General features: G+C 44.3%; 1 protein-coding gene across 17 annotated transcripts in view; it reads right to left on the reverse strand.

The window, feature by feature from the left end:
• Rbms1 (RNA binding motif, single stranded interacting protein 1) overlaps positions 1 to 27,873 on the reverse strand; it is a 224,598-nt gene that overhangs the window by 33,575 nt on the left and 163,150 nt on the right. For all 17 annotated transcript variants that reach the window (XM_063284115.1, XM_063284113.1, XM_063284114.1 and 14 more), the window contains 2 exons: positions 13,071 to 13,129; positions 8,033 to 8,124 (listed from right to left, as the gene is read on the reverse strand). In XM_063284115.1, coding sequence (XP_063140185.1) covers positions 8,033 to 8,124; positions 13,071 to 13,129 — 151 coding nt within the window. The remainder of the gene's footprint in view (positions 1 to 8,032; positions 8,125 to 13,070; positions 13,130 to 27,873) is intronic.

The following is a 27,873-nucleotide window of genomic DNA, read 5'->3' on the forward strand; positions in this document are numbered from 1 at the left end:
GTCAACAGAGGTGACAGAAAATATACGTGGAGGAGGTTTGATATGTACACGTCATGGTGGGAGGACAGAAAGGGGCTCTCTTAAAGATGCGAGAGTAAGCTTGTTGAGAGAACACAGGGCATTGAGAACAAGCTAAAGTCAAAACATGGAACCAGACGGCGAGGTGTCCCCTAAGGAGTTTGGCTTTATTTTGTCAGTTACTGTGGTAGATTTTTTTCCTACTCCAGGAGTGCTGGCATTGAATAAAGTGACTATTAGAGCCTTAGCTATACACTTCCTTGAAGCCCAGTGCTTTATCTTAGAGTTCATGCCTGTGAGCTTGACACTCGCAGAAGCTGAAGATGGAAAACTGCTTAAGGTGTAGGCATCCCGGGGCTACAAAGGGAGTCCTAGGCTAGCCTAGGCTACAGTATGAGACAGTATCTTAAGGTGTAGGCTAGCCTAGGCTACAGTATGAGACGGTATCTTAAGGTGTAGGCTAGCCTAGGCTACAGTATGAGACGGTATCTTAAGGTGTAGGCTAGCCTAGGCTACAGTATGAGATGGTATCTTAAGGTGTAGGCTAGCCTAGGCTACAGTATGAGACGGTATCTTAAGGTGTAGGCTAGCCTAGGCTACAGTATGAGATGGTATCTTAAGGTGTAGGCTAGCCTAGGCTACAGTATGAGACGGTATCTTAAGGTGTAGGCTAGCCTAGGCTACAGTATGAGACGGTATCTCAACATCTATGCCCATCCAACAAGGGAGCTAAACCTTACTTTCAAGTCTATTAACAATTTGAATTTTGAGAGACAGGCTTGATAACCTGACACCATTGAGTAACTGATACTTCAGGGAGACAAGCCCCATGTTTTGAGCAGTCTCCTTCTCTAGAAGTGGACTGGGTCAGGATGGAGGAGGGCTGTCACCTGACAGCCACACTCTTGTAGAAGAGGTAAGCTTTAGAGGCATCGCAGTGGGGGAGGAATAGGATTAAGATTCCTAAACCATGCTTAGTTTCCTACTAAGGCAGGAACTGGCTACTTAAAGGTCATGAAAGCACCTTTTAGGCAAAGACATGCCGTAATGACCTAAATATGTTATATGAGACAGGCACACCAAGATTCTTTGCGCTTTTGAAATTATGCTATATGGATTTCAGGGGTTCATACTCAAGCAAGCTCACAGAACTTGTTACACATTTGGGTCTTTTTTAAAAAGGGGGTTGACAAGGTAGATAGGATAATTTCTAATATGTATTTTAGCTGCTGCTGGGAATAAATGGGCAGCTATATTCTCTGTAGAGTTTTAATTTAACTTGAAGGTTGACCAATAGGGGGCAAAAACACCCAAATATTAAAACTGTTAAAAACCTGAATGGAGAGGGTTCACTCACTCTGATAGAGCAATATGCAATGGACTAAATACATGTAAATATTTCCTATGACTTAAAGACCTTATCCTGGGCATCTGAACTCAGGGGCCTTGTGCATGCCAGGCAGGCACTCTTCCACTGACTCCTGTCCTAGGCCTGCTAAGATGGCTGTTTTTTGTTTCCCATAGCAACAACCTCCTCAGTTAATTTTCCTCATTTGGGAAAGACCATTACAGCTAGTATTGTATATTCTTTCTGTTTATGCGGCTGACCCGTCCTACAGACACTACCCACAATGTTGCAGTAATTCAAAACTTAAAACACAGAAGACTGGGATGAAACCCCAGGCTGGTTACACGAGCCATCCTCCCCCTGGCCCCATCAAATCCTCTAAACATCCATGAAGTTTCATTACTGGTATATACTCATAGGAAATGGGACATAAAGTATTTAAAGTAATTGGTGGTGTTTTGGATGAAGATTAATTTAGTCTCTTTAAAATCAGTCACAACCCTAAGTGTTTCGTTATGTCTAAATAATAAATTACTATGCCTGAAAAAGTTAGTGTTATCAATTACAGGTAGCCAAGATCTGGAGACGCCAAGGGTCTCTTTATGTCCCCAGGCACAGGTGAGGTTTAGGAGCTTTTCTGACGAGTGGAAAAAGAGGTTCCATACTGGCTGTGAGGGGACTAAGTGATAGTAATGCTCACTTGAGTAGAAAAGCCAGGCTTGGAGGTCCCTCACGGTGTAAAGCACTCAGTCACCATCTGAAAGAAATTAACAAACCCTCCCTGTGCTTGTGGAATGGTTCCTGAAATGTAGGAAAGGGACTTGGCAGAAGGCACAGACATCTGTTTTCTCTTGTACTGAATAGGTTCACCCACCAGCAGACCGCCGCTGATGGGTGGGTGACTGCCGGCTGCTCAGAGCATGGTGGGCCTCTCGGTAAGGGGGACTGATTTCCTGCTCATTTGCCTGCTTGTTTGTTGAGAGAGTGCGCAAGCCTGCCACCCCTGATGTTCTGCTGACCCCCAGCCAACCTTAGGAGGTGACAGGGAAAGGCCAGTAGAAGCCACTCTATCGCAGGCGTCCTCCTCAAAGCCGTGCCTTACGTCTTTTAAGCCAGTTATCTGTGTGTCTTTTAATAGAATCTGATTTCTCTTTTTCTTTCGGAGGCAGGGTCTCACATCTGTGTAGGCCAGGCTAGACTGGAACTGAGCATGTAGCCCAGGCTGGCCTCGAACCATAACAGTTCTCCTGCCTCAACTTCCCACACGCTGGGACTTGAGGGGTGAGCCATCATCACAGCTGGCTTAGAATCTGAACCTTTTGAGAAGAAGACACACATTTAAAACATGTACTGTTTCACTTTACACAGGCTTTCCAGAAGGTCTGAAGCCATTTCTGTTTGTTAAGTTTCATGGAGGTACTGCTCCATGGGCATAATTTCCAAGCATCTCTTTCTGAGTTCCCAGTCTCGGTCCGGGCTTGGAAAGCAGCTCTTCTCTTAGTGAGTAGATAATTTTAAATCAATAAAGCAGGCACTTCATGCCCACCACATGGCAGTAACTGAGTAGGGCTGTGGAATTAAGAGCACAGATGAGACACGGCCACCTCAGCATTCTCGGTTTACAGTTGTGAAATTTGGTTTTAAGTGACTGTGGGCTCCTTACACACCCAACCTGGAACCCAGCGTATCAGCAGCATCACATCTCTGCCTCCTCCACCCCACTTCACTGCTTCATATCACATGAGAGGGAAAGACTTTGCTACGTGGGCTCTGAATATACTGCAGCACCCCAATTCATTCATAAGAGGAGACCAGACCACGGCTGGCCCCTGATAATACAACCACAGAGCCAGACTTAAACTTCCTTTATAAAAAAAAAAAAAAAAAAAAAAAAAACTCTCTCCGAAAAAAGATGTACTCAATCCTTCACTGCATCAGCATTAAGAGAATTAAGTCCAGATACTCAAACCCACAATTTTTTTGGTAGAGAATAAGAGAGCTGCTCGCATTTAAAACGTTAATTTGCGACTTTAAAAATAAAATGAAAAAAAAAAAAAAAAGAACAAGAAGAAGAAGCCAGGCCTTGAAACTTATATTCTGCAGAATGATGGTACACAGCCAGCATCCCTGAACCCGTGCACTGTCCTCCCCACAGATAATGGAGAATCAGGACCCCCAGCTAGCTTGCAGGAAAAGAAATCGTGAAGTCCTTGAATGGGGCTGGCATTCAGAGTACATTGCTGATATGACCTAGATGGTTAACCCACACCAAATCCTTTTATGAATAAATGGATGGTAAAGATTGCCTCCAAACAGAGTCTATTTAAAACACTACGCCCCTTGACGTGACAGGTGCTAGAATGTACGTAGTGGACTACCCCATTGTACTTTTCAATAGGTTGATAAAACAGGCTTCCTTCTAACTCATTTTCAACAATGTGTGTCAGTGCTCCCAGAATCCATAGCAAGAAGCCAGACAACCTGGAGAAAGCCTGCAAGAATCTGGCTGCGAACTGGATTAGGATGTGCGCATCCAGCTCCTATCTGTCTAAAAGAAACACGGAGGCCCGGGATGACATTCATGTGGAGAGAAACGCAGCCATGCTCTGAGCCTCCACATGTGGCCTGCTACCCTCTTGTTACCAGCCGAGCAACAGGGCCGCCAGCAGACCTACACAAAGCTTAGTCTGTATCCCACCAGCTTGCTGTTCACAATGGGTCTACGTGTGACTCAAAAGCCAACAATGGGAAAGGAGGCTGATTGAAAGGGCCTACCAGAATGGCTGGGAAGTAATTACTCTCTTCCTGATGCCTGGCGGAGGTAGATGGAAGCTAGGGCTCGCTGGAAGCAGGCTTGGCAGTGCACTGAATAATCCTGGCACTCAGGAGCCAGAAGTGGGAGAGTCACAGATTAAAAGCCACCCCGAGCTATGTGGTAAGACCTCTCAAATAACCAAGAGAAGCGGCCACACAGAGTGTTCCTCGTGTGAATTAGATTCCTCTTGGAAGGCTGCCTAGGAGGCAGGGAGAGACAGTTCATCAGAGCAAGGCGGATACTAGCGTGGGGGATGGGTGGCAGATTGGGTAGAGAGCTCGGAAAACTCCCAAGAGTACTTGATGAGAAAGAACATCAGTGGGTTGCCCAGGAAAGAAGTCAACACCAGACTAGATCATCGATAGGCCAATAAACCTTCCCACTTTTTGCCCCAACTCTGAAAGGGTTAAAAAAAAAGGCAGCTAAGGAGTTGAGGGAGACTGGGTAAAAACAGACACTGCAAACATGTCTGACCCAGGGGAAGGGAAACATTACCACTGTGGCTTGGTACTCAGAATTTCTGTGAAATAAGAGTCTATATTTAAATTATAAGCACTACACATCATACATTAATAATCTCTTCTTGAAAATCAGGTATTCAGCCTCAAAATGTTAATCAAATGTTAAAATATTTTGCATTATTTTAGTAAGAAAAATTATAATACATTTTACACTAATGACAACCCCCAACCAATCTTCTAAAACGTAATTAGATTGAGCTACAATGTAACTAAGCCCATTCATCACATGCCGGTCTACATATGCACATAATTAATGATTGTTGGGATGGAGACTTTCAAAATGCTGCTTCCAGATCACCAAAAGTCAATACAATTGCCAGCAACTGATTGTAATGTAGGCTGTGATGCCAGCTCCCTGAAAGCCAGCAGCAGCCAACACTCATGTATTTTACAGGGCTCTGGGCAGTTTGTGAAACCTTTATGTATGACCCATATCACACTGCTTCTGAAACACAGTAAGGCTTTCCCCCTAACAGGCCCTTATTTAAATATCACACCAGATAGAGAGGAGGAACACTGTAAATGTACTGAAAGAGACGTTGGCATTCACGGTATGAAAAAATCAAGAGACAGGACTTTCCGAACTGGGAGTAACTGCGAAAGCCATGGGGATTCTCCTGGATATTCTCTGAAGAGAAAGGGGGAGATTTGCAGAGTGAGTTAGGATGGGAGTGAAGGACAGCACTGTGGCTTTCTGACTAAGCCCTGTCCTGCTTGTCCATGTCTTAGTCACGCACTGACTGCAGGGCCAGAGTTAGTGTGCTCCAAAGCAGAAAGCGAGGCTCCCTGTGGTCGCACTTGCTTACTCTCTCATAGGTTTGCAACACCAAACTGGATGCTCACAGGATGAGGCAATGACCCGAAAACCAGGATGCTTTCTTAATTTCTACTCTGGAGGTAAAGAACACCCTAGGCCATCTTAGTGCCTTGCCCTGGGGTTATAAAGAAAAGATCACCTTAGAATCTTATGATGAACCCCTAAACCTTCATCTGTGTTGATGCCTGCATTCGAAGCACCTCTAGGCTGGCAGCTGTAGAAGCTGGGCGGCTACCTTCCCTCTCAGGTCCTTGCAGGTGATCTACGTTTTCCTTATAGTCCTTGAACTTCCATAAGCCTCTTTCCTGCATTTGTGAATGTTCCTCGGGGAGGGAGCGTGTGCTTATTCAGAAGTAGCCAAGGGCAGCATTCAATTATTTTCCTCTGCACTTCATAAAGTCCGAAAATAGAGAACTATTGCTCTTTTGAAAAGACTTGAAATAACATACTGCCAAATTTCAGGCTTGAGAGTATCTGCCATGACAAATGATGCCGGGAAAGAAGAAAGAACCCTCGAGTGTCTTCATTAATGCACTTTAGGTGTTAAGGACATCATCCATGCTTACGTTTGGTCTGTCAAGACCAGGACTAAGTTAAGGTTTAGTTAGTGTGACTCTGAGAAGGGTATGGTACAAAATCCCTGTTACTGAACACAGCCTGTAAGAGATGCAGGGTGCGTCAAGGGTGCCTCCTTCTTACTTCTCTTTACTATGCTTACTGGAAAGCTCCAGACGGTGTTTTATGTCTTTAACCCCAGTCCTCGGGGGGTGGGGGTGGGGTGGAGGTAAAGATTCTGAAGTCATGGTCATCCTCAGCTACAGAGGGAGAACAGTCTGGGTTATGTGAGACTCTACCTCATAGAAAAAGAAAAGGCTCGCTGAATGCAGGTTGGAGGCGAACACTTTGGAACTGTAACCGCCCTGGATCAGTGACTCTGATCATGCCAAACTAAGTCTTCCAAGTCTATCAAGTCATCTGAGGCTTCAAGCATTTTATACACTCACATGTATGTCCTTGCCCACATGTGCTACGGTGTGCTTACTGTTACCAGAGGGGAAGTTGTAGGAGTTGGTGCTCCCCATCTACCAGGTTGGTTCTAGGGACTGAACCCACGTTACTGAGCTTGGCAGTGGGTTTATTGGCTGAGCCATCTCACCAGAAGCACCCTGACTGTTGATGAATCTGAGGCCAAAGGAGACATAGGCTAGTCAGTCAATCCCTTCACATTTCCAAGTGATGACATTTTGGATTTTGTGGTTGTTGTTGTTGTTATTGTTTGTTTGCTAGTTGTTGAGAGAGGGTTTCAGGTGTAGGGTTTTAACCTGCCTAGGAAACGAGCAAAAGAGAATGCAGCTCAGAGAAAAGCATTATGCCTTACAGTAATTAAAACCCATGCGTACTGTGCTAGAACGCTTATGAAGCGTGAAACATATGCCCTCCGTTTTATAGCCCTTGAGCACTTAGGCATATTCCTCACTTGGAGAAGTATTTCGGCAATATTCCTCAGCTAGGGTGATAAAAGTTCACCAGAAACAAGTCTTGAATAAAGTCTATATGGAACCACTGAAGGATAGATTCACACTGCATAAATAATCAGCACGTGAAAATTCATCTCGCTATTATACAGGTAAAACAGCGTCCACGGCACAGTTATACCCAGCCGCTCAGGTGTAGAAATCCACGTGTGAGCCAGTTATATATCCCTTCAAAATAAGGCACTCTGTGCACCTTTAACTGTGTGCATCTGTGTATGGAGGAGAGGCTTTACGTTAGATGCCTTTCTTCATAGCTCTCCACCTTATTGTTGGACAAGATCTCTCACTGAACCTGGAGTTGTCCAATTCAGCTCGACTGGTTGGCTAGCAAGCCCATGACCTCTTCCTATTCCCTGTCCAGCACAGAGATTCCTGAGGTACTCCACAGCTTTTTACCTGACTGTAAGGGATCTGAACACAAGTCCTTAGGTTTGCAGTCACTTTTCCAACCAGTCATCTTCCAATTCCCTCCCCCAATTACCATATGAAATTAATTTCCCGATTATCATTCAAAGGAATGGGTTTCCCTGTGACATTTCTACACAGACATATTATGATATTTTGTTCTTATTTTTCCCTCCCCGTTCCTTCTCTCTTCTTTTTGCTGGTTTCCCTCTTCCCTTCAGACAAGCTTCCATTCTGGTTTTGAGACAGACATATTCTATTACTTTCTCTTTGAGGCCTGCCTACAATGGATTACATCCTTGGGCAAAGAACTGTAAAGTTCTCTTTTAAGAAAACAGTATAGATCTGAAAGCCTTCTGTAATTCTGATTACCCCCCCCCAAGATCAGGTGCTATTTCTGGATTTACATATTGGGTTAAATAGGATATAAAATATACACATTTGTCAATTCTCCTTTAGAACATGATCAACCCTCTTTTGGACTATGATGAGGACAGCCTCTGTGCCCGGGTGCACCTCAGTGCTTAGCAGGATGGACGAACAATGACCTCAGGAGCATAGGCCTCTGCTCACCTTTGCCATCTGAGCCTGGACTCCACTCGCCTTCAGGGCGGAGACAGCTTTCTGGGCTGCTGCAGGACTGTCAAAGTCAACAAATCCATAACCTGAAATGCAAAAGACACTCTTCTTAGGTCATTACTTCTTAATTACATAAGGTGTTTAAAAAAATTTAAAAAAGACTTCATTTTGGTTCTAATATAGGCAACAGAAGCAGAGGTGTCCTGTGGGCACATAGGTACCCACAGCCATGTTGCAGTGGCTTCCTCGGGTCCTTCAAAACACCTCTTAAAAGTGTGTGTGTGTGTGTGTGTGTGTGTGTGTGTGCATGCACCAGTGTGTACGTGTGTACGGGAAGGGTGGCTTTGAGCTCTGTTTTCTTAAAGATCTTCTAAGGTGTGTGATAGTTGGAAAAAACCTGACATTTAAGTTGCTTTTCAGGGGGAGAAAAGGAGATGTGTCAGGGGTGACAGACAACTTCAGCCAATTTTTAAAGAATACAACAACAACAACAACAACAACAACAACAAGACAGAGCTATCTGATGGAGCTAAAAAAAAATGAGAGAAACAAACGTCTAGAGATGATCCCTTAGTTTTAGCAGTTAAAATAAGTATAAACATTTGATATTTAAATATAATCTAAATTTTAGTACCTAGTTAAAAGTATTCATTTACCTAAAGTAACAGGAGATAGTGAAAATACCTCAAGACACCTAAACTAGTCACTTCGCCCATCTCCGTGTAAAGTGTAAGGTTGGTATGCACTACAAGGATACACATAAACACCTAGGAAAGGCCGCTCTACCGAGCTCATCTGCCTGTGGTCTCACAAACACTGTTAATGAGCTTATTATCTCCGTGCCCAGGCCACAATGAATCAAAACAGGAAATTAGGGGGCAGAGGGCTGAGGTGGGCAGGACTGTAAAATGTATACATGCACGGCACCTGGTGGTGCAGGCCAGGGAGGACAGCCACAGTAAGGGGCAAAGAGCCCGAGCCTCTCATACATATGTCACACAGACACTCCGTTTTCATTGCATGTAGCAACTCTTGACATACTGAGGAGCATGTAAGCATATCTAATACTATTTGAAGGAGACTTGCCCACATTTCAGCTATTTTTCTGAACTCACATCACTCATGAAGTTTTATTTTTGTAGAGGTCATATCTCTATTATGCTTGTACGCATATCTATGTAGACATACATGTAGTGCATTCGTTTACATTTTTGAAACCTTTGTTTGAGGCAAGGTCTTGCTATGTGGCCCAGGCTACCTTGGACCTGCGTTGCTCCTCAGCCTCATGAGTACATGAACACTCCATGCCTGGCTCTAAAATTTTTTTTTTCTTTAAATAAGTATAACTTGAAAAGGAATGGCACTATCTAGAAGGTTGTGAAGAGGAGGAGCCAGGCCAACCATTGATATTCAGAATTTATAGAGAAACAGTAGTTTTGAGAATGTTGTGCTGGTATCAGAGAAACAAGCATTCAGCAATGAAGCCAAACAGAACACTCATCGGCCATGCTGCGGCACTGGCCTCAAAAGGTACTTCTTCACGAGATAAGCTGTAATGGAAGACTATCGATTCCAGAAGTGGCTGTTTCAGGAGAGACCGATGCGGCAAGCAGAGGCTCCTTTACATTGCTTAGAACTGGGTTGAGAGGGGCTTGATTTGATTTATCCAGGACAGAAATAGCCAGGTCGGCGGGAAGGGAGAGGAGGCAGCTGATCCTCGTTACAGCACAGAGTGCCCCCAACTGCTAGCTCAGAGGGCAGGTTGCACATGTTTGGAGCTTACGCTGACAGGCATTGCTCTGGGCACAATCAGGTGAGCTCTGCATCTGGTGAGCTCTGCATCTGTCTCTCAAACGACACGGTATCGGGGGATCCTAAGCGGACGCCCTGCTCTACTGAACTGATGCAGCTCCTGCTGATGGACACTTCTTCCACCAGCTCTGCCAAAGCCAACACAGCACGATAAGCGGAGCATCTCTCCTCTGATGCTGTTCCTTGTACCCGAGGTTGCAATCTGCTCATGTCATAGAGCCGTTCTTTCTACTGACTCAGTAAAAACACATCATCCCGCCATTACTAGTGTGTGCTTCTGGTCTTTGCTGAAACCTACAGTAAGAATTCATAACTACTTACTGAAGGCAAGCACAACAGGTAAGCACGCAACTGTGGGCTTTCCCTTCACCTGTGCTTTCAGGTAAAGACCTTTAAAAGTTTATATAGGGGCTGGAGGACCAATTAGGCTTCTTTATATAAACAGGGCTACCGCTGTCTTTGAAGGTGGGGCTTACTAAGTAACACGCAGATTTGCTCACTGAGCTCCAAGGAGATAAACCATCAGGACTTAAGAGACCAACAGTCATGTTTACCTTGCTTACTGAAGCCAGCCCCACTGTGAGATGGCTGGATACAGCACAGCTGTGTTTTCCCTTTCTGCCTTGGCTTCTTTCAGACCCAGGCTTGTTGGTGATAAAATGAACGTCTCTGCCCTCGCTCTATCTATCAGCCGAATCGATCTGCACCCCCTTTCCTTATGTGCTAATGTATGCATGTGCTCTCCTCTTCTCTGTAACCCAGTTTCCTGGTGCATCCTTGGTGAGTGTTCTTGTCCTGCCCTGCCTACGTGGTAAGCACTTAAAACCCACACGTCTGCTGCCAAATTCTGACCAAAACTAAAATACAGAATACCAACCGAATCTTCAGCGGCTAACATACCTTAAGCAGACTTAATATTTTCTTTTAGCTTAATTTCATCCAAAACAGAAGTCTTGGTGTCATGTGTGAATTTCTTGAATATATTTAATCTCTAAAAGTTATATTTAATATAGTATTTCTCACTTAAAGTAATTTTCTATAATCTCTTACGGTCTAAGTTATCTATATTCACCATAACTATAAGTGAAAAAAACCACACACACACACAGATACATACATATATATATATATATATATATATATATATTTATATATATATATACTAACCATAGCAAGTTACCATGGGTAGCACGTTGTCTGGCTTTCTTATGAACCGAACTGTTACTTTTCATTTGTCTCAACATTACTCCCCCCATCCCACAAACTCATCCTGGCCTACATGACTTTACAAACCCACTCTGGATCACCTTCTCCTCTTATCCATATGCCACACCCCTATGTAGCCTATGTACACTGCCCAGAGGCTAGTGACACTGAGAATTGTGGGTGGGATCATGCTTGGCCCCACACAGGGCAGCGTCTCCCAAAACCTGCTGACGGGAAGGTGTCCAGGCCACTTGCTGGATTGAATGTCAGTTCTGAATCACCTTTACCTTTCTTTAGAAGCCTCATTAATCTCTCTACTTTATCTATGGACACTTTCCAATCATGCAGCGTTGCATATGGTAGCGTGGGATTAGCTGTCATTTCTTTTTACTCATGCCCTTGCCTAGACCACACTGAGCATGGGGTAGAATTTTGGCTTCTAGGAAAACAGCAGCCATGGGAGAAGAGAAGAGCAGTGTCCTTCAGTGTAGCATGTGCTGGATGGAGAGTTTAACTAGGAGGAGGGGTTCTTTGCTACTCATGGCGGCAGCTCTCACTTTTCAGCATCCTGAACCGCTACATCAGATTCCTTTTGGGTGAGGAAGAAGGGGGGAGAGGTATGACAGGCTAAAACCATTTATCCACTGTTTATTTTTTTCCCAGTTTCAGGCTCACTTTGAGATCAGCTTCCTGCTTTGGGGTTAGCAAGAGCCTGTTTTTCTCCATAAAACCGAAGGACATTTTTGTTTGTTTGTTTGTTGTTTATATTTGTGTGTGTGTCTCCCTGATTGTCCAAGTCATTTATTGATGTTAAGGAAGCTTAATCTTGGCAGCTAAGTGCATGCACTTCCGCACGCATTTGACTCTCTCTGGTTTAATTCATTTTAAATATTTATTGGGTACCGTTCTACATAAAGCGCACTCTATTCACTATCCTAAGGCAAAACTGCCTTAATATGCCATGTTGATTAAACATGGGCTTAGATATTTGCCACAATAGCTCCTTTAAATCCAGGCACTTTGAAGAGGAGAGAGTACAATGGACCACTTCAAGTCTAGATTAAAGGGAAGGACCGGCTTACAAGCGGAGGCCTCACCATAGGCCCCATTTATGTTCCCTGCCTTTTTCATTGCTAAGCCAATGCCCCATCACCACTACTTGAAGAACTAGGGTCTAATTAACGAGCAGATTTGCCTTCTCTGCCTATTTCTGTCAACCTTGCTTCAATTCCCAGGGTCAGTAGTTAGATTCAAAGTCAGCTGACTCCATTCTTCCATTTTCCTAGAAATCACATGCCTATTGTTAAGATGCTGGATCATTAAAAGTCAGAGGCACACAGCATCTGCGCTGCCCTGCTCCAGCCGCTTGCACTCCCAGCTCAAGGAGCCGGATGAGCTCATCCTAATTGCATGGAAAACTGAAGGTCAGTGCATCAAATTAATGCAGCAGCATATTTCAAAGGGGCACATGACCTCCTCTCCCCGGTACAATTTGGTCAGTGAAAATGGCTCTCTCCTCCCTGCTGCCAATATTGTCAACAGGCATTCAGCAGAGAACAATCGGGAGTATTGAAACATGTAATTAAGTACTGCTTAAAACTACTCTATTCTAATTAATAGAGCCAATTTACACAATATGTAATCTTTTCAGTTCTTTAGTACAGTCCAACGGTCTTCAGTAAGCAGCTCTAATCTCCTCGGGCTCAGGAAAGAAAAGCTATTCTCCAGTCCTGCTCCCCCTTTTAAAGGCAGGGGCTGAAAGCCAATTCGTAGTTTGCATGTTAACTCTACTGGCGCCAAATCCTGAATGCTGGCAAACTGCGGGTTGCTGGGTTTCCAGCCAAAATTCAACCCGGGACAAACAAACGTAAGCAATATGCAGACATTGTGCAAGAGAGAGACCGGGTGCCGCAGGAGATGTGGCTTTTTCAGACCGTGAGGTTGTGAAACCTAGGGCTGTTGCACGGTCTTTCTACAGCCATGAGTGAGTACACAGAGGCCCACAGGAACGTACCTTTGCACTTGTTGGTTGCCTTATCCAAAATCGCCTTCGTGGAGACAATCTTCCCGTATCTAAAACAAAAGGGAAGAGAAGAAGTTACAAGGAGCTGTTATTCACGGCTAAGTCCAAAGAACACACACACACACACACATTTTTTTTTTTTGTCAAACATCTGCAAACTTTAAAGCACAAAATGTTCTTTAATAAGGGGAAACGCAAGGAGATTTCTGAACTTTAAACTAAAAAAAAAAAAAAAAGAAGGAATGGTCAGGCTTCCCCTTTGAAGCTCTGTATTAAGTTTGATGTTTAGCTTTGAAGAACAGGTACTTTCCTGACAATCTTCAAGAAAAAAAAAATGAACAAAACACTCTATAAAAAAAAATTTTCCCCCTTCTGGTAACATTATGTCTGTGGCCAACTACAAAGTCAAATACAAGGCCACTGATCTATTACAGTTCTATGACCCACACAGCTTTTTATGAAATACAGTCAGGGAGACAGTTGTTGCTTCATTCTATTCATCCTGGTTCAGGGAGCAGTGCTGTGTGGCCGGAGGCTGGGTGGCAGGTGTTTATGTGCTGTGCTTATCAAACTTAATGGCAAAAGATAGGGGCTTTTCTTCTTTTGCCAAAGACTTCTATACTTTTAGACATCACTAATATCACTTCTACCTCAGTAGTCGCTGCTCGGTTGGCAAGAGTGAGCATGTGCACGTGCATGAGATAGGCTGTGGAGACCACAAAACAGCAAACTGGGATTAATCCCTAGTTATCGCTGCGTTCATGAGAAATGGGGTTGGATTCCTTAGGGTGTCATAGAAATCGGGGTGAGGAAAAATGCAGAATGTTCTGACTTGGTGCACTGCTGCTAAAGGTTAAATATAATTTATAAACATGCACAGAATACTAACCCCACACCCTCTTGGTGCGGACCCTAGGAAAGGCGCTACAACCTGTACTTGGTTTTTAAATGCTCAGGGGAAAGTTTGGAAAAATATTTAAAATTTTAAAATCAAGGTAAACTTTGGAGAAATGTGCAGGAGATATCTGGGGCCTAAATTTCCTCATGTATACACACTAAGTTCTAAAATTCCATTTTCCTGATGGTTAATTGACACGTTTTTAAAACATGTCCTTTTATGCCTTGAATTATCATGACTGGCTTTTGAGGATTAGAAAAAGATGGAGTCTTCTTGCTGAGGAGTCTCTGGGTGGCTGTCCACTTGTCTGGCGTGTCACAAGTACTCTGAGGTACTGAGGAGGAAGAGAAACTTAAGTGTCTCAAGCGGGTTAGGCAATCAAAGAGTTCTACATTAGGTTTCACGCTCTGAATATTATATATATTATATACTTGTCCTTGTATGTGAATGTGGCTGAAACACATTTGTCTGTGAGAAACTAATGGCGAGAGCCACCTCTCTTGTCCATTTAAGTCCCCTCCTTCCACTCTGGATAATCATGTAGTCAAGTGAGTTCTAACTAGGCATGAAAGTAAGGATAATTTAAGGTTCGAATGATAATTACATCCATGAGGCATAATGCAGCACGAACACCTTCAATTCCCAGAAGAAACCCCGAGTGCTCATAATCACATTACTATGGATCGCCAAGTTTACAGAAATAGACGTAAAGAACAACGGATGCCAGAAACGAAGAAAGGCAGACCTAAGGACGGCCCATCAGCACCTGCTCCTTTGCCAAGGTCACATGCTTCCTTATTCTCTGCACTCACTCTCTCATGGGCAGTGGTCAACGGAAGCATTTCTTAGACTCCGTCACACTCATCCAACAGCAGGGATGGCTGGTACGACTCTTATGCCTGAGGTCTCTAAGAGACAGTCTCTCTGTCAGCCAGAGAGCAGGGCACTTAAGAGGCCAGGGGTTGGCACCGTCTCTTCCGCTGCTGCTCTGAACCCTTTGTGATGGCGAAGACAGAGAGATGTAGGGAAGTAAAGAGGACAACACACAGGCCATGCCACATCCCTGCCCACCGTGCCCTTCCTTCTCTGCTGACTGCGACATTGAAGCTCACCCTCACACCTATGCTGTGTGCATTTCTCTTCACTGTGGGAGACCCCTCAGGGGTGCCTCTCATTCCATTCCAGTGGCCCATGCAGGGGTGCCTGGGTCCACTCTGCTTCTCTACTCCCTCCTTACATTTAATATGTGACCCTTGACCGTCTTTATTTGGACATTTATCCAGAGATATGGCTGCAATTAATTTTTGTATGGTATTTCTCTTCCTAGCTTTTGTTTCTGTCTTAACCTTTCTTTCTACCTAAGTGTATTAATATTACACTAGGCTATCAAGTATTAGTTAGAAATGGCCTCGTGCCCACCACTGTTTAAAGTTTATTCTCAAAAGCATTCCAAACACATATTCCATCTTCCCCTTGGTCTATATTCAGTAGCGTAGCACTTTACTCTCCCCTTTCTGCCAAACTCAGGTTACCCAGGACTGTGTCAATACACGCACTCTGAATGCAGACAGTAATCCTGCTGAGTTTTGTCCTGATGCTTCCAAAATTCCCAATCCTGTCTAGACTTACTTAAAAAGCACCGAAAACCCTCCCAGACTCCTCACCACTGGTCCTTCTAAGAGGACCCATCTGCCACATAAATCCACCTCGAACACCATTGTAGACATGCCCACGCCACCTGCCCATTACCTCAGCTTACCATCCTGATCCTGGAGAACCTGTGCAAATCTTATTTTCCCAGAAGCCGGCCCTAATTGTCTCACTGATTCACTGAAGAAATAATAAAGGGGATTATAGTTACCGAAGTCCTACTTACACTCTTAAGGGCCGGGCCACGAGCAAGGATGAGGATACGTGTGGTGGGTGTGTTCGACGCGGTACGTGTTTTATGTTTTTTTTTTTTAATCGGTTGCTACTCCTATTTTTGTGAACGGTAAAACAACAACAACAACAAAACAACAACAAACCAACCAACCAAACAAACAAAAAAAAACCAACCCAAACAAACAGGACCATGGTTTAAGCCTAAGAGTTTGCCTAAATTTCTGAAGTTCAAAAAAACCCACAGTCTTAAAGTTTTCACTGCAGGCTGTCTCTGAAGTGCTTGTGAGAGGCAGTTTGTCCTTCAGAAGGAGTTGGGAGGACCAGATGGTCTCCTCCACCTCAGTACTGACTCTCTGTTTCCCCCCCAAGGCCGAGCAGTGTTTACTTTTTAGCACGAAACAAAAACACAGGGCTCCAGACTGACAAAGGGGAAAGTAACAGAGGAGGCGCTTCTGAAATTTACCAGTTTTACTTTTCCGCTGTGGCTTTCATCAGCTCGTGGGCTAGGACAGAAAGACTGTGATTTCACAGAAAGTTACGAGGGTTTCACTGTCTGAGGAGTCACGGTCTGCTGGCTCCTGCACACAGTGAGGTGATTATCTGGAGCCACTGAGGGGTGTTGAGGGGTTTCGCTTTCATTAAACATCTCCCGTGCTGTCCACTCAGAAGCTACGCCCAGAGCGCAATGCCAAATGGCCAGCACTGCTCTGACAGCTTTACTTGCAATGAGGTTTAATAATGGGGGTGGTGAGGGTGGCGGGGGTTGGGGGTGCAATTAGAACTTAATCTGAATCTACTGTCAATCACCCAGCGCCCACAAGATTAACAGATGTTTGGGTACAAATTCATAAAGGGATAAGAACTTTCAGCTACCCTTGTTCCCATTTAGATTTTTTTTTAAATTATTGAGGAAGAGAGATGTACACTGTACTGGGTAAACGCTGACTCTAAGAACACCAAGCAGGACATACCCAGGAATGTAAGGTCCAGGGCTGTGGGGAAGCCAGTATGTCTGTGTTCCTCTTTAGGTTTTATCCAACTTCAAAGTAACTAGGCTCAGGCCACAGCCCTCTCGCTACCCCTCATCATAATACTCTTGGCTAAGAGGAGTTAATCCACTCCAGAGGAAGCAGTGGCAGAAAAAGGATAAAGAGTAATTAAGAGACGGTGACTGGAGAATAATTAGAATTTCAAAGGGAGAGGATAACAAGTTAGGAATTCACATTGAGGCCCCTTGCTCTTGCAGACCTGGCTGAAGACCTGCTCAAGATGTACTGAAGCTCCTTTGGTTTGCAATATATCTTTATTCCTCCCCCGTTTCTGCTTACGAGTAAAACCAAACATATTTTAGTTTTAATTAAACAATTATTTGCTGTCCCCATAGCTTTCTCCTTACAGAATTATAACCTCCCCCATTTCTTTGGTTTATCTTAAATCCCGAAAGCCATATACTACTGAAATTAGAACACAGATTCTTAGGTTGACAAAATTAAAATCGCCTAAAGTCCTAGGTCTGAGTGTCCGTGTACCTCCTTACAGGGTGTGAGCATTGGCTGTGCGTGTGTAAAGGAGTGCACCCTCTGTTCCCTTCCCCACTTTCCAGCCCCTCTTCCCAGTTACAGGAGAGCTTAGAAAATGGGAGCCTACACCAGCCACCACCGACAGATGGCGATCGTGGTTGACATGTTCCCTTAACACTTGGCATTTCAAAAGTTTAAATGCTGGCGGTGCTTGTACTAGATTTGGAATATGCTATGGACATTCCCGAGGCATCATTTATTGCTTACTAATCATTAAAAATAGTCGATGGGAATATTAAAAATAACGTATTTGTAGTGCTAACAGAAAAGGACACATTTGAAAAAGCCAAATATTGCTCATGAGTACAGGAGGGTGGCTTATGTTCAGATTCGAGATGATATGACTGCGTAAGTGGTAACAGACAGCAAGGTGGACAGACAGTGTCGAATGACGATAAACTAAGGAAAAATATTAGAAGCTGCTGACTTCGTTAATTCCTGGGGGTGGGGGTCAAAGGCATGTGTCATATTAATAAACTCTTACTTTTCTGCACAGTGATTGTCTTATAATTTAATCCTCACAGCAACCTTTGAATAGGTGGTTTTTGATTCAATTTTGCACACGTGAAACTCAGGAGCAGAGTGAGTCTACCCAGGGTTACACAGCTTGCAAGCAGCAAAGACAGGAAGTTTGCTTTGGAGTTGAAAGGCCACGCATGTTGACAATTACAGAAGCTTGGGTCACCGAGCGCAGACAGGTTCAAAGCAATTCCACTTTGAGTTGCGTGCTTTAGATGGAGAGAGGGCGGACTGTCGCTGCTAATGTCTCTGGGACGGATGCTGATAACAGTCAGAGAGAGAGGTCACGTGGTCTATCTTGGGATCAGATACCCAATAAAATATGTCGGTGAGGGGAAGCACAACTGGCTTTAAAGTCTGAAAGGAATCATTCATGAATCTATTTCATGGTACGTAAAATATGGGGACTATCTGTCAACCCCCTCTTGTTATTTTGGAATTGTGAGGGGAAAATTAAAAAAAGCCCTAATATACAAATACAAATGTATCTTCACCCTGCATGTCCTGTGTGCGCCATCTACAGCCATACGCTCACGCCTCTGCACAACCATAACCCCACCCCTACCTCGACAGGCACGGATTAACTCTGAGGATGGAGTTCTCCAGCTACCCTTTCTCTGACTTTATTTTGTCATGGACTCTTCAGGAAAAGGTATTTCCTCAAATTTGCTTTAATTCACAGAACCGTGTAGCTGGACAGAGGGAAGAAAGGAACGTACAAGTGATACCCATTTAACAGAAAGGTTTGTTAATGAACAAGGCCTAAGGAAACGCAGGAGTGAGTTACCCAGGCTCTTCTGAATCCCCCACTACCGTGAATAATTCAATTGGTAATATTTTCTCTATTTAATAAAAGAAATATTGAGGATTCGCAAATGAGATACAAGATAAGAAAAATTTAAAGAAGGCAACCGAGTTCAGATCTCCTAAGACTTCGTATGTTTCATGCTGACGGTTTTTACGGTTCATGCATGGTTTCAGGAAACTGGCCTAGGACATGACAATATTAAGTGCATATAAAGACAGTCAAGTTTCCGTTTCAGTTGTCTGAACTCAGATAACCGCCCCATCTGCTTGTGCTGTACGGCTGCAAAGGGTGGCGAGCACACAGCGCAGGGAACTAACTGTGCCGTACACAGCTAGACGAGAAGCCAGAGTTTCCAGGAGGAGAACGCCTGGCAAGGAATGCAACTGCAGGACCTGAAGGTCAGACACAACCGAAGCCCTGCTGCGGAAGGCCAGCCGATCACAGGAAAGACGAGAGCAGCACGAGGGAAGAGATCAAATCAAGAACGAGGCTCACCAATATTCATAGCATGCCCTCGTGTGACCTTCACCGCACACAACCTATGAAAAATGTATAAGATGCCGGATCTACTATGAAGGGGACAATCCTTTGAGGGAGGCGAGGAATTTTCAGGGTAAACCCACCTCCGTACCAAATAAAAATCTTGTGTGCAGAATCCTAAACAAAGAAGGCATAAATGCAGAGGGAGTGTCAGGCTGAACAAGGCAGCCTTTGGGGAGAGCAGACACCCAGGCAGGCTATGAAGAGAGGCTCAGCCAGCAGATGTTTCGTGCAAACCTATGTGAGAACAACAGAAATCGAGGATGGGGAAGGGCCTGGAGTCGCCCGCCTTCCAGAGAAAGGGAACGCATCTTGGCTGGAGGTTTTTCAAAACAACCACGGAATGAAACAGCAGACTCAAGATTTTTATCAAGATTCACGAAACAGTTGATGCCCAGGATTAGCAAAGACAGCCATGTCTTTTAATTTACTTTGCTGTATGCCTACAAATTAGTATGGATGACTGAGGGGAGCAGGGCTTTCCAGAGGCCAGCAGAGATTTAAGACAAATGGCTTCTCTGAAGGAGCCTTAAATGCTCAATTAAACTTCTGAGAAAAGCAGTCCCAGGTGTCTGCTGTGGAGAGCCAGCGACTTGCTCGTGAATTCAGAAGACAGGGAAAGGAGACCCTCAAGTTCAAGTTTCTGAACCGGGGAGGTCAGTGAGTTTAGCCCAGTGCGCAGGCTGGGATACGTGGCAGAACCCAGCCTCTTTTCATGTGTTCTCCCTCTCAGGGGCAGGTAGCCCAGCGGTCTTTCATGGGACAATATCACAGAGGCTCTGGTATGAAGCACCACTCCATGTTTCCTTCTCAAAAGATTTAATATATCCTTTAAATGAAAATAAAATTGGTAATTTCCTTCCGGATTTTAGAACCGATAAACTTTCTCATTAATCTCAAAAACATCCTCGTCGACTTTCCTATATGAGCCCAGGACTGTTCCTACCATATTCAGCTAGAAATAAAAACCACACGGAGACTGAACATTAAACTACCTCGCCAAAAACAGCAAAGACGCCCATTGGGTGGGTGGGGCATATGGTCTGTGAAAATGTGTAGCCTTTCTTCTAAATAAAAGCACTGCGGCACACCAATGTTCACGCACATCATAACAGCATTTCACAGACGACTTTGTAGCTCTTCAGGGTACAGTCATAGATGCTTGGACCCAAATCAGTGTTCCCCAGTATTTCTATGTTAGAGGAAGATAATGCATGCTGGAGACAGAATCAAGGGGTTTAAGTGTATGTCACTGAATTGATCTCAAAGTCTCATTCACTGATAAATATTCAAGTCCTAAAGCAAGGACAACTTGGCTACAGAAGGTAGTTGGGGCTTTTGTTACTGTTTTGCTTTGCTTTGGTTTTGTTTTTTCCTGTGTTCTGTCTGTCCTGGAACTTGCTCTGTAGACCAGTGTGGCCTTGAACTCGGTTATCTGCTTACCTCTGCCTCCTGAGTACTGAATTAAAGGCATGTGCTACCACTGCCCGGCTAGAAAGTAGCCTTTATCTCTGGATTGGTGAAACCATCAAGATTACTTATAAAACTATTTTCCTCTTCCCCTACAGTATATAATGCATTGCTTATGCTGACTTGGTGGTCTCACCTTTTGTAGTGACGTACCATAAGGAAAACTTGGTTCTAACAGAAAGAAAGCAGGGAGTTACAACTATGGAGATGTGGCCTCAAGTTCTAATATAATCAATGATCGGTTCTGTGTCACTCTTGGTATACAACTGCCCAAAATATCTGCATCACAGAAGACAATATGGATTGGCTATCGCGGTTTTTTTTTTTTTTTTTTTTTTTTGGTAATGACACCAATGAGAGGCAACCTGGACTACTTTCTTATCAAAATATTAATGTACTGCAAAACTCTGAGAAAGAACAGACCCACTGTTTTTGTTACTTTTAGCATAGTTTTCTTTGCATATCGCATATAAACACTCAAGTGTATTGGTTGAACACATACAACATAAACAGGCAGTGTAATTTCCCCTTAATGAAAGTGTCTGGTGAGGGGGGAAAAAGGGTGGGGAAGGAAGGGATTGGCAGAAATAGAAGAGAAATATGTTATCTTTGAAAACAGATGTGGGTAGAATTGAATCCTATAAAGAAACATAGGTAGGAAAGCAATTTAGAAGTTTAACACGAAATAAAAAATTAGTAGCAAAAAGAAAATTACACAGCTGTGGCATGGGAGAAGCCCAGGTGATTATTTTTCAAACAGCCACACATATGTTGCACTTAAAGTAAACCAGTCAACCTTAAGACACACAGATACAGAGACAGACAGACAGACAGACAGACAGACAGACAGACACACACACACACACACACACACACACACACACACGCCCCAGAGTCATTAGACACTGAATGTGTACAAGTTCAGCACTGAGAGCCACATATGACTACTTCATTCAAAGGAGGACAGAAAGATAGAAGGGCTAAAGCAAACATGTTTTCCACACCACTTGAAACAGAATGCAAAATTACCTCAAATGTTCCTCTTGATTCTGCCACAAGCCAGAGTATAGGCGTCAAACTGGACATTTGTTGGCCTTACACTAAAGCTGGCTCTGATACAAAATATGGCATCAGTATACTAACTACCAAACACACTTCATCCTTTTGTAGGACAGTAATCCTCCACTGCCCCACAATCCCAGGAAGCCAGGCAGAGCAGAGACTGGTGAGAGAGACAGTATCTATCTTCCTTAGTTCGTTTCTGACAAACTTGGAAGTATGGTATAAATTCCCCCCGGTGAAAGGTCCACTTGCTTTGTGTACCTAAGGGAACAGCAGCCAGCAGCTTGACATCTCTAAATTTCCTTCGCTCAAAAGGTCACTTGTCACAGTAGTTGCAGCCCCAAGAACAGAGCCGAAGGGGAGGGATATAGGATTACCCATATCGATTACCCACAGGTTTGTCCCTGAACCACACTGTCCTTAGATACTGCAGATAAAGACAAGCAAGCATCCTACAAGCACAGGAGGAGAGACTCAGGGGCTCTGAACCTTACACCATAAGAAAGTCAAGGGGAAATCATCATTGTCTGAAAGGATGCAGCTGAAGCGAGGCGAATGCTGTAAAATTACTTCATGTCTGTTTCGCTCAATGGCCGCATCCCAAATGAAGGTGCCATGGTTCCCTCTCACTGTAACTCGGATTCACTGGATTTTCTGGGGGATGTTCTGGCTATACTCTGGAAGGCAGAGGGCTATGGGAAGCCAGGGTGTGTTAAATGCTTATCTGCTATATGACCCAGTCAGTAAGCATTTCCCCCAGTCTCAGTTGTTTGGCAAACTCTTGCGTAACAGAGCAGGTAATCACGGATTGCAAAATGCTAGATTCTTTGAAAGAACAACAACAACAACAAAAATCCCCCAAGATGCTAGAAATTAGAAGCTGGGAAAATGAAAGCTGACTGAAAGCCAAGTTCTGGAACAGCCTGAGAAGAGAAAAACTAGAGAGTCTTGGGGAAAGACCAAACACCAGTGTGTGGGACTGTTTCCTCCAAATGGGCAGGCTCCTTCCTGGAGGGGAGAGGCCTCTCCATGGACTCAGGAAGCTAGGGAAACTCAGGACACTCACAAGGCCATCCCACAAAGCTGCTCGGGGGAAAAGCACTGCAGGAAGTGAGGAGACGCCACAGTGGAGTGACCTACAGACTGTTCCGGATCCCCAAGAGCAACTTTCCATGTTTCACCACCCAAACTGGCTTCTTGATGACACTTCTGGAAATGGCCTCGGTAAACCCAACGGTTCCTTGGTGTGTCATCTATGCTCTCTTCTGGTTAAATAGACATTTGTTCATGTCCTTCTGGAAAACTCACACAACCAATGGATTCCTTAATAGCCAGCCATGCACAGTAAATGTTGGCTCTATCTGGGGAACTGGGGTGAAAGAAAGGGCTGCTTTATTTGTGCCAAATTAATATCTATCTATCTATCTATCTATCTATCTATCTATCTATCTAGATATACACACAAACACACATGATGAGCTCAGGAAAGATGAAATTTGGTTTGGATAAGTGGGTAACTCATCAAACTAGAGTACAGTTAGCACAGAACAAAGCACAGAGTGACCTCCCCCAAGGCCCAGTCCCCAGCCAGCATTTAAAAACCAAAAAAACCTATGACCTACAAGTGATCGGTGCCGTATCGTCAGAAATATCAACGTCCCAGAGCTAGTTGGATTAATACAGCAAAGTAGGATTAATACTTGGCTAATGATGGCAGAGTAACATTCAACAGGGGAAAACAATTCATCCATAGGTTCTGACGAGGCAAAACCCAACTGAAAATGGCTTGGCTCATGTACATAAAAAACCCTGGGTTTTCCGACAGGTTCTCCGAATAACTAAAATTTATGCTGCATGGACCCTGGTAAATGGTGCTCTTGGCCCTCCTGCTCCCTGTTCCTCCCTCCATAGTTACTGGTGGAATAATGTCACCCAAAATGCTACACCAAGGTCCTAAGCCCTCTGCATGCCTTCTTTTGAAACAGGGCTCTCTCTGCAGAAGAAATCAAGGGCATGTGCCTGTCCTCCCACCCCACACCCCCTTGTCAAAAGGGGCTTTAGTCAGTATGACTGGCACCCTTCTAAGAGGGAGCCTGTAACATAAAAACAGAGGGAGTCCACATGATCCCAGAGGATCCGATGCTGCTCCCTCTGGCGGCACTAAAGACTGCCACCAACCTCCACAAGCCACAGCTAGGAAGTGACAAGGGAGGCTTCTCCTGAACCTGACCGTCAAACTTGGGACTTCTGTCTTGCAGAACTGCAGGCTAATGGACACTTGTTTTAAGCCTCCCAGTGTGTGATACTTGGTTAGGCAGGGCACCGAACAGGAAAATAAAGCTTTAGAGCTCAGTGGTGTGTTTCTTTAGAGGCCTTTGAACCTGTTCTGCCCAGTCTTCTCTTTCTGCTCTGTAAGACAATACCTCACGTGGCAAATGGACTACCATTCTGCAGTCTAACGGCGCTCTTCCCTACGGCAAGCTTTTCCTGACCTCTGCAGGATGGGCTACGCTGCCTCTGCACTGTGTGCCCACAAAAGGCAGCGTTTTCAACTCCATTGTGCTTCTTTCACAGCTCTGTCCTACCTAGACTTGCACCCTTTGGCTCTTCGTTTACCTGTTGAGTCCTGGAGAACCTCAGCACAGTGCCCTACAAATAATGGTCAACATTCAGGAGAAAAGAGTGGAGAAGTAGTACCCACAGCCTGTGCTGACCAAGTGCTTCCTGTCTGAATATAATTATTCTGAACGCCTCCATGAACCTGGCTGTGGTGTCAATGTGAAATATCCCCTCTAAGCTCTTTGTTCGAAGACTTGGACCCAGTTGGTGGTGCTCGTATGGGATGTTGAAGAATCTTCAGGAAACAAAGCCCCTTCTGGAGGAAGTTAAGTCATTAGGGTGGCCTTTACATTTGTAGTTTGGCCCTACTTCGTGCCACTGACCGTACAAGTGCCTGAAGTAATCATCGTGCATCATAGTCTGGAGCCTTATCCTACAGAGGAAGGCCCTGTAGGTACTAACCTGGGAGGGGAGACTGGAGGGTGGCCATTTTCCATGGGAAGCAGAGGGGAGTCTGTTGGTGGAGTTCTCAGGCTGAGCTAGGGGACTGCCTGGGTAAAGGGGGGGCACGCAGGGCAGTTCTTTACACACTGACCTAAGAGGGGTTACATGGTCACTACAGGGGACCAATGGTAACCAAAAAAGTGTAAGAATTTTCCCAAGAGTTAAATTTATTGTGCGATTCTGACCTTTCCTTCTTCAAAGTTCACACAGGACTCAGTTTCTTTCCTGACATCACATAAAACTTTAACTCTAGGGGTTGGGGATTTAGCTCAGTGGTAGAGCGCTTGCCTAGCAAGCGCAAGGCCCTGGGTTCGGTCCCCAGCTCAGAAAAAAAGAATAAAAAACCAAAAAAACAAAACACAAAAAAAACCCCTTTAACTCTACCTGAAAAACTATCCCAAAAGCCCTATTTTTGTTTATCTTACTAACGGTTAAAACTAAAACTAAAACAAAACCTGAAAATTGTCTGCGTTGGAGAGCGGGAGTTGAGTATTCCTGCTTTTTGAGTTAACCAAGAGTGACCAACAAGTTTAATGGCAGTAACAACAAGGGCTATTTATATAGATGGCCCAGGTTAAAAGGAAGGCTTTTAACCACACTTGATACCATTTACTTTGGGCAACTCTTAACTTAAATCAAAACAAAGTAACAACAACAACAACAACAATAAAATTCCATAGGATAGTCTATGAACTGAGCAGACCATAAACAAAAGAATTCACATGTGAAAACCCAGACAGCCACAAGAAAGTTTGACATTTTCCTGTCCCTTCAGGCCAGGCTGGGCTGGGTACGAATCAGCAATGGTGTCTCCATGTACTTCCTGTCTCCACCCTGCTGAGGCTGCAGAAAGGCAGCTCCTCAGCTTCCTGCTTCCCTTGCTGCTTTGTTTGACGAATTTAAGTATGATTCCTGGAACCCACGGAAGGGTGACAGGAGAAAAGATCCCGAGAAGTTGTCTGCTGATGCGTCAATGGCATGAGAGTGCTAGTGTTACACACACACACACACACACACACACTAATAACAACTAGAGTTAAAAACAATTTAAATGAAAGTAAAATGTGTCTTGAACATGAGGAAGTATTTCATGGATCCTTAGAACGTGGAATGACCACTTTTCAAAAGACAGCTGAAATACTAGTGTTGTAAGAAACTATGAAAGCATGACATCATATGAACGATGAGTGACATCAATGAACACAGTAAGCATGTCACACAGAACAGCAACATACATTTAACACACACTAACAGTTCTTTTCAAGCGTAAAGTAGGTGTACCTTCTCTGGAGGGGACTGGCTAGAGTACAATTCAGATAGAGGTAAAAATACCAATGCTGGGTAACGGTGTAATTGAGAGTCAACTATGGTAGGCAGACTTCCTTTTTTAAAGTTGTCTGTGTGAATACATGTCTATCTGTGTGTGTATATATATGTCTATGTGTATGTGTATACATGTCTATGTATGTGTATACATGTTTGTGTGTGTACTTGTTTTTGTCTGTGAATACATGTCTATCTGTGTGTGTATATATATGTCTATGTGTATGTGTATACATGTCTATGTATGTGTATACATGTTTATGCGTGTGTACGTGGTTTTGTCTGTGAATACGTGTGCAGTGGAGGATGGAGAACAACTTCGGATGTCTCCTTCAGGAACATCTTCTTTGAGACAAGGCCTGGCACTGGCCTTGAACTCACCAATTTAGGCTGGCCTGGCTGACCAGAGAGCTCCAGGGCTCCCACCTTTGTCTCTGAGGAGATGCCATTACAAGTGTATTACTACATCCTTGCATCTTCACTTGTGTTCTGGGGACCAGATTCAGACCCTTAAACTTGCAAGGCAAGCGCTTTATTAATTGAACTATTTCCCTAGCACCCCTGAGCCATCTCCACAGCCCCAAGGCGGGCTGGCTTTCTGCTTACTTGAATAATACAAATTATACATCATCTTCATTCTAATCATGATACCACAACTCACTCTCCTGTAAGGAATAGGGCACTTGTCTTAGAACTGTGGTAGAATAGAAGATAGAGTCCTAGACAAACATCAAGCACCTCTCCTTTACGGCTTGGTGGTTAGGAGCTCCGCTTATCAAAACACTGCTTTCTTTTACCTGACCAGGTCCCCCAAGCCAGCCTGAGACCTTCCAACAGGTCAGTGCCTGTTCCAAACCACATCCAAAAGGTGGTGATAATTGCCCCCTTAACACCCAGGCAGGCCTACACTGGGCTCATTTAATCGCTCCAAGTCCTGTGTGTTTCCTTTCAAAACACCTGGATTCAAAAGGGAGGCAGAGAACAGCCCTAAGCTGCACGTCGATGCCTAGACCTGACTCCCAGCCCTTCTCAAACCCAGGATTCATCAGAGGCAGCAGGATGGGACGGAAGGCATGGAAAGTAGACATGAATAAGCATTTGCAGGTTCACTCAATGAAATATCAAACTTCCTTCTAGTGGCTGGGCATAAAACACAAGACACCCTCAAGGACAGAAGAATCGGAAACAACTGTGACAGGAATTTAGGAGGTAGTGACCACCCAGGCTTTCTAAAACCAGCAAGCGCTTCAGAGATGAAGCTACAGGACTTTCCTGCCTGAACAGGAAAGAGAACAGATGCTTGATTTGCCTGAAAGACATCAAACTTAGAGACACGTGCTGTGTCCCAAGATGCCCACGCCTGTACATCATTTTATGACGCTCCGTTTGGGAATCAATTCTAGGAATAGTTTTGTATTTTAACGTGGACATACTGTGTTACTACCCAGAGAGCATCCATCCGCAGTACCCGGAGAGTTCTCTTATTTCTCCGATAGCGCATTCTATAAGGACAGTTTGTATTATGTACTTTAGGACCACAACAAAACATTGATTAAAATGATGGACAACGTGGGATTTGTACTTGTGCTAAGTTTATAACGAATTCGTGGGCGGGCACTTAGAGTAAGAGTCAGAAAAGGCTACGCC

Source organism: Rattus norvegicus, chromosome 3 (genome assembly GCF_036323735.1).
Source record: "Rattus norvegicus strain BN/NHsdMcwi chromosome 3, GRCr8, whole genome shotgun sequence".
NCBI classification, from domain to species: Eukaryota; Metazoa; Chordata; class Mammalia; order Rodentia; family Muridae; genus Rattus; species Rattus norvegicus.